Below are 12,771 nucleotides of genomic sequence, written 5' to 3'. Positions count from 1 at the left end.
TAAAATATACATCCCTACTTCAATTAAACTATCTAAACTCACAGACTTGGCTAAAAATCAGGAAGTTTGTTGTGAGATTCTCTCTCGAACTGTTTGGGGCAGGTAAGGAAAGTAGAAAAGCCGTGAAGAAGCTGAAAGAGCCAGTGCAAGAAGAAAGATGCTTGCTATCTGCTCTCCTTTTATTTTTTTCAGAAATTAAAAAAAATCATCCACAAAACTAATCACATTATAAATAATTCTATTGTTACCACTGTTTTCTGTTTATTCTGAAAGGAGGTCTTTCTTTTTCCTTTTAATTATAGAGAAAAAGGGCAAATAGAACAAAAAGAGGGAAGCAAAGAAGCTTTACTGAAAACAATCAAAAGTTACACACCCTAACTGTATAATATCTGAATATTTTAAGAAAAAGGCAAAAACATATTAACATGATTAACCTGTTTAAAAATCCTGCCTTTAGACCATACCCTTAGAATTTTAATAAATGCCATAAAGAGAAACCAGTTAGAAACCGCTATTTGAAAAGTGGGAGTATAACAATAATGATTAACAATGGAAAATGCCTGTTGATATGTTTTCAGGTCAATGCCTACAACTTTATCTTTGCAAAAGCAAATGCTTCCCCAAGTATGCTAATTGGGCAAATACATTTTATGGTTAATATATATGAGCTGTAATGACAAGTCATTAATCATCTGATTCTCATTAAGTTATAACATTCTTACATCTTAAATTGGTAGGCAAATATAATATAACATGGTTTAACCAATTCTTTCTCTGAAAGTGATCATTACTAGACCATAATGCCAGACTGCTTTTCACTCTGCAGCAGTCATCCTAATGGATTTTAGATAGCTGACCACCTGAGACAAATAGTCATGGTATGCTACAGTGACCTGAAATACAGATTCAAGGAATGGAATTAGAAAAAAAATCTTCCTATCAAATTGACAAAATACAGAACTGATCTTTGCCATTTTCACATTTAAATCCCATTCATACCAACAACTCATGCTGACAATTATCTGCATAATGAACTAAAATTATTTCTCTGTGGTTAAACATAAAGGTAACATGTTTCAAAACCCTTATCAACTACCAGGCTCATTAATAAAGCCATAGTTGTAGAAATGGGAGGCGCTCTGGGAGCCAGCGATCTGACCTCTGTGGTATGAAACTCATCCCCGCCTCGCACAGGTGGTGTGATGGTTCTGCCGCCCTGCCTCCGGGGGCTCTGGTGGAGGGAGCGCAGGCTTCCTCGAGCACCCAGTGGCGCTGCTCTGTCCCCTTTCCCAGAAAGTATACACCTGCATTTCTGGAACTCCTACCTCCGTTTTCTAGTTGAGCCTGTTTCCTTTGCCATATAAAATATTTTAAATTATTTTAAAACAAGTATTAAACCTTTCCTTATTCTTCCATTTTTTAGACTTAGAAGACTCAGTTCCTGGAATCATTTGTCAAACATCATTATTTCCTGAATTATCCATCATTTTGATCATCTTTTCTTTTATATATTTTAATGTTTACTATTCTGTATATCCTAGTATTCAGAATATTTCAAGTGTGGTCTGCTTGGAATATAATACTATTATCACCAACAATAAACACACGCTGTACCAATCTGTTAGTGCAATCTCACCTCGCTTTAACATTTTCAGCAGCTGCTGCAACACTGCGTGATCCTATCGTGCCTGTCATCAAGCAAAATCCCTCCTACTACCAGGTCTACTATTTCATCCTATATTTAAAGAGAATTATTTTCTCAATACAAAGTTTTAAATTTAACCATAATTAAAGATATTATTTTGCATTGCTGAAGGATATTTTGGAACAGTATTATCATTAGTGTATTATGAATAACTAGTTAATGTTAAGTGAGTTTTCTGACAGGTTATTTGGTGATCTATTAACTTTTTTGCATAGTAGAAATTAAAGGACTAGCATCTAAAAGGAAAATATCTAAATGGATAACTAAAATGTAGTTTAATCTTAAAAGTAAATTTCAGTGAAATTTGGAAGGTGAAAAGAAACTCTCAGTATAAAATTAAACACTTTTAGCAATAGAATAAGTAGGTTAAAGAAAGACTTTCGGCCAAGATGGAGGCGTAGGTAGAAACACTGTGCCTCCTTGCACAACCAAATTTAAGGACAACAGAGATTTAGAAACAAAAACACAACCAGAACGAATGGAAAATTGAACTGTATGGAAATCTGAAAACGAAACATTCATCCAGACCAGTAAGATGGGCAGAGTCAGAGGCCGATGGAGAGGGGCACCGACTGAAAAAACTTGCAGGGGTTGTGGTGCCAGGAGCGACTCCCAGCCTCACAGGAGAGTTCACTGGAGACCCACAAGGTCCTGGAACATACACAAGCCCACCCACCCGAGAACTAGCAACAGAAGGGCCCAATTTGCTTGTGGGAAGCGGCAGCAGGGACTGAAATCTGAGAGAGAATAGAGCAAGCACAACTATTCCCTCTCTGACGCCACCCCCACATACAGTGTCACAACCCAGACACTGGGTTGACCGCCCTGGTGAACGCTTAAGGCTCCACCCCTCATAGGTAACAGGAGCGAACAGACCAAAGCATTATAGCTCAAACAGAAGAACAAATCAAAGCCCCAGAGCCAATACTTCTAAGCGACCAAGAGATAGCCAAAATATCAGATGCACAGTTCAAAACACTGGTGATCGGGATGCTCAAAGAACTGGTCAATTTTGATCACAAATTAGATGAAAAAATAAAGGCTACACTAAGTGAAATGAAGGAAAATGCACAGGGAACCAATAGTGATGGAAAGGAAACTGGGAGTCAAATCAATGGAGTGGACCAGAAGGAAGAAACAACCAACCAAACAGAAAAGAATAAAGAAACAAGAATTCAAAAAATGAGGAGAGGCTTAGGAACCTCCAGGACATCTTTAAAAATTCCGACATCAAATTATAGGGGTACCAGAAGGGGAAGAGGAAGAGCAACAAGTGGAAAACTTATTTGAACAAATAATAAAGGAGAAATTCCTCAATCTGGCAAAGGAAATAGACTTCCAGGAAGTCCAGGAAGCTCAGAGAGTCCCAAGGAAGTTGGACCCAAGGAGGCACACACCAAGGCACATCATCATTACATTAGCCAAGATTAAAATGAAGGAGAGAATTCTAGAAGCAGCAAGAAACAAGGAGATAGTCACCTACAAAGGAGTTCCCATCAGACTGTCAGCGGATTTCTCAAAAGAGACCTTACAGGCAAAGAAGGGGCTGGAAAGAAGTATTCCAAGTCATGAAATCCAAAGACTTACATCCAAGATTGATCTATCCAGCAAAGCTTTCATTTAGAATGGAAGGACAGATAAAGTGCTTCTCAGATAAGGTCAAATTCAAGGAATTCATCATCACCAAGCCCTTATTATATGAAATGTTAAAGGAACTTATCTAAGAAAAAGAAGATAAAAAAAGATGAACAGTGAAAGGACAGCAAACTCACAGTTATTAACCACCACACCTAAAACAAAAGCAAACTAAGTGGACACCCAAAACAGGAGTGGAGCCAGGGAAATGAAGATCACATGGAGGGTTAGCAACAGGGGAATGGGAGGGGGAGGGGGGAAGATGGTACAGAGAATAAGGAGCATAGATGGTGGAGAGAAAATAGACAAGGGGAGGGCAAGAGTAGTGTGGGAAATGTAGATGCTGAAGAACTTATGACACATGGACATGAAATAAAGGGGGGAATGTGGGGAGGAAGGGTGTGCAGGGTGGAGGGGAATGAAGGGGAGAAATGGGACAACTGTAATAGCATAATCAATAAAATATACTTAAAAATAAATAAAATAAAATTCAAAAAAAGAAATAGTCTTTTTTCTGCCCAATGTTAAACATGTTCTAGCTCCTCAAAAAATATTAGCTGATACCTCTACTCGCATACATCATCAGCTCTCTATACAAAATTCTCTAAATCCCTGGGAACAAAGATTGAATGATTAGTGGTTGAAAGATACTTTACCAAAACAGCGTATCACATATTGAATACAGGCTTACTGCTAGGCTGACCATTTTTATATACACTATTTCATTAATCAACCCCCCACCCCACACACACACATAAAATCGTCAAGTAGGTTCGTTTTGCTTATCTCCATTTACAGGAAAAGTGTCAGATCATGCACTATGGTGTCGACAAGTTCGAAACCTGCACATCAACTCTGCAGCTTCCTGGCTCAGTGATTTTAAGCAAGTTATTTAATGGCTCTGAACTTGTATTTGTAGTTTCCCTTGGGTGTAAAATGGAAATACTAATAATTATTTCGTAAAATTCTTATAGATGTTAAATAAGTTATGCAGGTGAAGAGTTACACGTGCTGCCTGGCACATGTGTGCCAGTTATAATCAGCATTGGAACAGAGGGAACTACAATCTTCACATTCTCAACCATTCAGTCCACTTTATCTTAATAAATCAGTAGACATATAACTTATTATCGTGTAATCTAAATATAAATTACTCTTAGGATGCTTAAATTTACAAAATGTTTCTCTCATGTTGAGATTTCAAAATGTTCAGTATACGAGGATTTAGCTCTTTTTTTAAAAATTACCCTGTTTCCGAGGTTAGGAGAACTTCTTAATGGTTAGAGAAAGAAAAACATAACACAAAGATTTTCTTGAAGTGTAATAAGGGAGACGAAGTTATTTCCATTAACTGAGATAAAGGAAAATTAGACAATATAAACCACTTGATTGAATTAAGGCTAGTAACATTGCACATTTTGTGGTAATAATATTATTTCTAAGTTTCCCAAAATTTAGGAATGATGTTTTAGTCACTGGTAATCCCACACCTGAAACAGCTGAGATGTTCAACAGAGACTAGGGGGGCTGAAAGTGCACTTTTTTGAAGGGTAATCTGCTCATCATTTTAGACAAAGGAAGAACATGACAAATGTTTGTTCCTATTAAATGTGTTATATTTTGCTTGTTCAAGAATGAAGATATTTCTCCTCCAGTCATCCAGGGCTGGATCAATGACAACAATAATGAATTAGGAAGGTATGAAGTCTCTCTACTACAGAGTCAAAAGATTTTCTCCAGTTTTTCCAAATACTTACTATGTACCTTCCTGAAAGGTATTACGGTAAAACATTTTTTTTTAATTCTGAATTTATCCATAAGATTATTTAAAGTGTATTCCTTTATTCAAATTAAAACTCCTCCTTCCTCCATTTTCCACCAATGTAAGCTACTTATTAAAATAGTATGATAAATAGAGCCTCTGAACTAGAAGGAAAGGATAGTAAACAGTGATGGTATCTACACTGTACAGGAATTCATAAATCTCAGGATGCCTAATTAACTTAATGAGAATTAGTAAGACCAGAATAGTTTATGGTTCTCTCCAGAATATAAAATGTAATGATACACAGCCGAATTTCACTTTCATCATCTATGAATAAGGGCATGACAGTCTTTTAAAAGCTGAATTGAAATGAGGTGGCAAAGCCTGTCCAGGGTTAAATACTAGTTTGTGCAAAACACCAGGTTTGACAAGAATCTTATCAATGTCAAGCAGCAGGCACAGTGACAGCAGGACTGGCTGAAAAGCTGTGTGTCAGAGCTGGGATGGAAGTCGCCAATTTGTGAAGGCTGGTACAAACCAAAGGAATTCCAAAGTGTGAAGGAAAATGACTTTTCATGAAGAAAATGATGAATATTTTTATAACTTTGCAGGCAATACCATTAGCTTAAAAGAACATGGTACTTCCACTTTGTGAGAAAAATTAGTTTATTTTAAAAAGATTTGTGAATTTTTATGTTAGGGCTACATTTTAAGAGTACTAAAATAGAAGTTCATTATACTAATATTCAAATAGAAAATTCTAACAGGAAATGCAAAAGGAAAATGAATTAGTTTAAAGAAAAAGATGGTACAAAGAAGCAGTTTGGATTTCCTTCTAAAAGGGATAATTTGGGATGGGGACCCAAACGTCCTGACTGGGAAGTTTGGACCAGTGGTGACTGCTGCAACCCAGGGTGACTGCCACGGGAGGCTGCTGCCCTGGAACTCTTACAGGAAAACAAGACAGATGCAACCAACAGTAATTGAGAACTGGTGTGCCAGGCATTTCAATCACCCAGCGACTGAACAAAATGTTTACTGAGTACCTACTATGTTCCGTTCAACAACCCTTTGAGTTGCATATTTTTATTGCTATTCATGCTATTTTTATTTTATTTTTTAGAGCTAACAACAAAGTATCATGTATCATGTTTATTGTAAATTATACTGATAGGCAATTTAAGAGAAAGAAATCATTGATAATCTTGTTACCTAGAAATAACCACTTCTGGCTGTTTTTTAAGGAGAACACAACTGAGCTTTGCAAAGACTGTATGTCTTGTGCAGGTTACTCTGCGTTCTAAAGTCCACGCTCTCTCCACGCACCCCAGCGGATGCAGAGGCTAGCAGGGTGAACTAAACCGACCATGTTCAACTCTAATGATGATTACAAAAACAGATCAAAATCAAGAGCTTTCCATCTCATTTACATAATAAATACGTCACAAAATTAATAATACAAAGTGGATATATCATGTAGATGTCATGGTTCTTACTGAAAAACACACATTATCCACAATGCTGTCTACTCTGAGGACTGCACACTCTAGTTGAGAGAATCAATGGTTATTACACAATATATAGAAATATGTAGAAAAACACAACAGTTTTTCTATTATCCCAGTGAGTTACAGAGGTTGAGAACCTAGCACATGATGCTAAGCGAGCCTTTGTGTGGCACTTTACAAAGGAATTTCACAATTATTGGTGTTAATAACCAATGTAATACTTGAGGGAGGCTCAGAATCTTGTCAATTAGCAACATGCTCATTTTTCTTAAACTGAAGAAAGGAACCCAGAGGCAGTTGTCTTTACTGAGACAAATCTTATAAAATTCATTTGAGTTCATGTCTCCTCCCCTTCCTATCTGTAGGCATGGAGTGTTAACTCCCCTGAGAACATGACGACTGGGAAGCAAAGTGTAATAAAGTGGTAAAATTCACCAATACAAATATTTTCACAGCAGATTTTTCACATTAACTATTACATGTTCCAAGACATGTGTCCTCAGAGACTCAGATGAATACAAATAATTCTGTTTTGTATAGTTAACTGGCAAGGACCTAAATTTACCTAAGAACTTATATTTTAAATAAGGGATGTTTATTAATTTCATAATTTGATAAACCTCATAGTATTTGTTTCTGTTTAATGAGTGTTATCACATTTGGTGCCAAGAACTTTCAGACAGACTTTTTCCTAAGCTCTTTTAATGAGAGTTGTTCAGGCTCTTTTTAGACCCTTATCAATATTTTGACGTGGTAGCAATTAGAATGGGAACAAGTGTCAGTGATGGGCCATCCCCTTCAATGGGGGACAGAACAAGAATATTCAATGAGCCCTGTGATTGTAAAAGAGCTTATGTGTTTAACAGGATTACTTGGTTTCTTATTTGGATTTTGTTTTTTTGACTCACTGGTGGTGAGTGGTAGATAACTTTTTATAATTGTCGCACAACAGTTAGGAGCATTTAAAATTGTTTTCCTCTTTTAAAGCTGTGTCCATGTTAGGATAATCTCTATGAATGAGTTAGTGAAGAGATGAAGTGAAAATAGGTTAAATCTTATGAGATTAAACAGCAGTTTAACATTTTCACTTATTTACTGTATCACTACCAGGCATGAAGATTAGCTCAAGAAGGCCAAAATTTTGTTAACTTAAAATCCCTAGGATTATATTAATGTTACTAGCAAGAGCCGAAAACCATCTTCACAGGGCATTTTCCAGTGTCGAATTTGCTGAGGTTTTAGGGCAATACTGGTAACAAGGTTCATTATGACCATCTGGACTTTCAAATATGCAGTCCCTAATGAGAATCTCTACTGAAAACTGGCTTAGTGGTCAGCTGCTAACTTCTGAATAAACACAGACTGTTCTTTTCACCTATATATCCACTGACACTTTTCTTGCAGCTACTTAAAAGACTAGAAACTGGAGAGGGGCAAAAAAAGACTAGAAACTGAGAATGAACTATATCACTGAGGGCTTTGTACATTTTTACTAAGGGTTAAACGCTCTGCTGTGAAAATGCATTCTTGGTCAGCAACCTCTCCCACTCTGCTGAGCAGTTTCTAAATCTTCACATACCTCTTGAAAAATCCTCTCATGCTCCTGACCTTACTGCTTTCAACAGATTACCTGCTTTCTGCAGATAATAGTTCAGTAAGTAGTAAGGAATTACTCAACTTCCTTCCCTGAAACCAACAACTTACCCTTACCCGCACCTGTATTTACTTATTTCCTCTCCTCTCTGTAGTGTCCCTCAGCATACCCAAAGTCACTGGTGATTTTATTCCACTTTCTGTGCACTAATTTTTTTTTAATCCTTACTCCTACTTTTACAACCTCTCCTCTCTTTTGCTTCCCTATGCCTTTGATGTAAACATGAGTGGGCTTGTGACCTGAGCTTCTTTAGTCTTTATTTATATCCTCTGTATCTTCACAACCAAGACTTTAAAAGTAGTCTACATTCGTTTTCTTATTTCCCATTTACTCTCAAAAACTACAAGTCATGCTGCACGTCCACCATTCCCCTGAAAAAGTGCCTTCTACTGTTATCTGCCACCTGTTGATTGTCAAACCAGTGTTCAATTCTTATCTTCTATAACCTTTCCAACATTTACTTTTTTATCCTTACCAAAGACCTTTTTTATTGCTCTTAGAGAGACAGACAGAGAGAAGCATTAATGTGAGAGAGAAACATCAATTGGTTGCCTCCTCAAATGCGACCCAACCAGAGACTGAACACACAACCTGGGTATATGCGCCTTGACTGGGAATCAAACTCACAATCTTTCAGCCTATGGGACAATGTTCCAACTAACTGAGACAATGGGCCAGGGCTCCAACATTTTATATTACAGATTCAGCACCTGCCCCCACTGCCAAACCCCTTGTCTGCCCAGGCAACACCATAACCACCCTTCCACCCTGAAATTCCCCATTAAGTCTAAGCCCAGTCCTGTCTTATCTCTTTTTTCAGTTTTTCCTGGCAATCTCACCCAGGCTCTTAGCCCAAATTCTGATGGCTGTGCTCTCTACTTTCACTGAAACCCATTTTCTATACTACAGGCAATAATTTCTTACAGCACAGATCACATCATGACACTCCCGTGTCTAAAATCCCTCGTTGTTCCTAGTCTGAGGGATAAAAATAACCTGCTTGACTGTTCATCCCTTGACCTCATCGGCCTTTTCGGCCTCATCTACAGGCATTCGCTACACCTAAATTATAGTGCTGCCAAAATACCTTACCCTACCATGCCCTCCTACACTTTTCTTGCCTTTTCTGTTCTCATTTTCCTCCCTTTTCCCCCCAAATTAAGTCCTAACTGCTCTTCAAGACTTTCAAGACACATATTAAATCTCATTCATATTCAACAAATATTTATTGAAAGCACCTTCTGTTTCAGATGCCCATCTGAAGGCTGAAGTATTGGCTGAGCCAAAGTCCTGTTCTAACATCGATTTCACTGAGGGACTGGAGACAGGAATGGGACATGCAGAAAACAAAGCAGGGCAAGGTGGAGACAGGGTTTGTGTGATGGTGCACTGTTTGGTACTGGAAGATTCTGGGAGGCCCTTGCTTCTGCTGAGTCTGTTCCTAACTGAGCTAGGTGCTCTCCATAAGTGCTCTGATCATGAAGAACAGATGCTAGATTACTTGCTGGGCTCCTCTGATAGCCTGTAACTCCTTGAGGGTGGAGACTTTCATCTGGGCATTCCTGCTTTCTAGTACATAATCATGCTAAGGAACTGTACTGTGCCAACACTGTGCAGCGTGGAACGATAAAGCCACATAAGTGCTCAAAACATTTTTTGCAATAAATTAACATGTATTTGAAATTGTAAGTTAATAGAAAAACTTCAAAATGTAAAAATTTAACTTCATACTTAATAGCTTAATACTACATCAAATACTAAAACCAGGATAAGGAATCTGACAAAATATCATAACTACATAGTAACATATTCTTGAATTATGAACGGTAGGTAAGTACTGATTAAATAAACATTTCATATGAGACATGTAATTTGCTTAGCATTTGAAAACACTTTTGGGAGAATGAATTATAAAGGTATGTAAGTGTTGTGGAGAAGTATCAATAAGAATTTTGCAGGGAACTGGGAAGTAGATAGCATGGGCAGAGTGAAAGCAATGTGGTACAGCTTTGTAGATGTAAGTCTACTGGTTTATTTGTACAGGTATTTCATTTACTAATTAAAGACAGAAATAAACTAAAGAATCATGGTATCTTATCATGAAAAACCATAATCGCGTTGCTGTTAACCTCAATGGAGAAACAAGGGCAAAGTTAGAAATTAAGAAGTTTTTATTTTTTTAAACGCCCATATTTTCAGATCCTTTTTGCAAATTTTAGGAATTTAAATAAAAAATACACTAAAATTCCCTAACCATGATCAATTTTCTTCTTGCTATTTTTTCTTGTTTTTACTTTTTCAAATAAATTATATAATATAAAATTACAGAAAGTTTATAAAATTGAAAAATATATGTATATATACACAGATTATATATAACTCTACTACTCTAAAACTACCAGGAGTATAATGATGTTCAAATTACTTTTATTCACTTATTATAAATATTTCTCAAAGATATTACAACCTTGGTAATGATTTTTTAATCACAGCTGTATAATATTTCACCTCACAGATGGATAATAATTTATTTTACCATTTTCTTATTGTTGGGCACTTAGGTAGCGCCTAGTGTTTTACTATTATATGCTGCATTAATTATCTCCCAGCAATTCACTTATTTCCTTTGATCTTTCTGTAGGAGAAATTAACAGCTGTGGGATTACTGGCTTAAAAGGTAGGAACACTTTTATGGCTTGGAAAAAAATCATGCCAATTTATAATGTCATTAGGAATGTATACGAACACTCACACTACTGCATCTTTGCCAGCATAAGCATTATCATTTAATTTTTCCCATTAACTCCCAAATTTAACACTGTGCTTAACTGTTTCAATTTGCATTTGAATGCTACCTGGGTTCAAAATTTCTAATTTTTTAGAAATTAGAGATGACACTGCTACTTCAGCAAGAAACCATATTGAGCATACGTCAATGGTTCAAGGCTGTAAAAATAAAATAAAAATAAAATAAAAAGTAAAATCTTAAAGAAAGTTAATCAATCATCACACGAGTAACCATTATTGGGCTCCACGGTAATTAGGCATTAATGGCAAGCAGTTCACGTGAGAAGCCATTATTACTATTATTTCCACATAGCCAGATAAAGCATTCTTAGATTACGGGGGAAGCTTGGACCAAGTAGAGCTATAAACTCTTCTTATGTTCTCATAAAGGTCTCTTAATCTGAAACCAGATGTGACCCAGAAGACAAGTTTTGTTTTCGTTTGCTTTCCTGTCTTAGCCCATGCTGCCTCTCTAAACTGAGCACCCAGTAAAGATAATAGGCATTGTACATTTAGTTTGGCTGAAGGTGGCCTAACACTTACTTTACTGAGAATCAAAGACAAGATCAAGTCAGATATTGTCAAAGAAATGGCTACCAAACCCCTTGTCTCTTCTATGAGCACTCCTCAAGTGAAGGATCTAGGTTTCCAGTGAGACTGCTTAAGAGCTTTGAACCATTGCCATGTCCTTTTCTGCAGAGGGTAAGAAAGGGCTTGAGGCACCATCCTTCTCCCATTTTCCCAGTCAACCTTCCTAACTAACGGAGGACTGATCTGGGTAACTGGGTTTAAGACACTGCCCTCAGCCACACATCTTTCTCCCAACATTGTCCAAGTTTCCATGAATTAAAGATGCTTTGATGTTTCTAGGTATGTAATTCTAAAATTAAAGAAGAAAGGTGGGAGGGAGTGCAAGAGATTAAAAAAACCCACACTCCACAGTGATGATTAGTTTACCAGCCTGGTTTAATATTCTTAGAATACTCAACTCTAAAGCATGCAGAGAATAGAAATAAGAGTTCCAGTATGGAGAGGGCACAGGGAGAAGCAAAAAGAGTTAAGTCATTTTGGGTTGCTTTACAAATGCATAGCTGAGGACACTACACTACGGAAGAATAGGCATGGAAAAGGTCAATATTATGACAATAAAAGTGTATGTTTTTATAGACCTTGGGAGATTACAAAGCACATTTTCACCATCATATGACTTAATGTTCACAACAACCCTGTACTGAAACTGAGACCCAGAGATATTAAGTAACTTACCCAAAGTCACATAGGTAGTAAGTGGCAGAGCCAGGACACGACCCAGGTCTTCTGATTCCTCCTGTGCATTTCCAGCTCCCCTGGAGCTGAAGCAGGGGCAAAAAGGGAGGTGGAAGTAATTTGCCCAAGACCGGCCTTGCCCTTTCCCCTTCATTCAAAGGCCAAGCAGAGCAGACATTTAACTCTCAGTGACCCCTTTCATCAAATTCTTTCAGGATAAAGCAATCTGAAAATGTTTCTCAGCCTCAGGCCCAAGAATGGCAATAAATAGCAAACAATGTTGGAACTATTTTTGGCTACACTTTTGTCATTTATGTGAAATTTATTGGAACCTCAGGCATAGTAATTCTCATTTCAGAAAGGAAAACTTACTCTTATAATTGATATTATTTAAAGCAGTTTGTTTAAAAGATTTTGTTTTGCAGTTTCAGGCAAACCTTTTAAATTACAC

At 37.1% G+C, this 12,771-nt stretch overlaps 1 protein-coding gene across 3 annotated transcripts in view; it reads right to left on the bottom strand.

The window, feature by feature from the left end:
• The window catches only part of TDRD3 (tudor domain containing 3), a 174,780-nt gene that overhangs the window by 13,849 nt on the left and 148,160 nt on the right, over positions 1-12,771 (bottom strand). For 2 of the 3 annotated variants that reach the window (XM_037140540.2, XM_053665473.1), the window contains exon 13: positions 12,321-12,406. The exons of the other annotated variant lie outside the window; for it this stretch is intronic. In XM_037140540.2, the coding sequence (XP_036996435.2) occupies positions 12,321-12,406 (86 nt within the window). The remainder of the gene's footprint in view (positions 1-12,320; positions 12,407-12,771) is intronic. 3 annotated transcript variants of the gene reach the window in all.

The sequence above is a fragment of the Artibeus jamaicensis genome, unplaced genomic scaffold (assembly GCF_021234435.1).
Source record: "Artibeus jamaicensis isolate MK-2021 breed Jamaican fruit bat unplaced genomic scaffold, CSHL_Jam_final contig_415, whole genome shotgun sequence".
NCBI lineage: Eukaryota > Metazoa > Chordata > Mammalia > Chiroptera > Phyllostomidae > Artibeus > Artibeus jamaicensis.
Note: the sequence above shows the minus strand (reverse complement) of the source record. Positions and strands in the feature narration are given on the sequence as shown.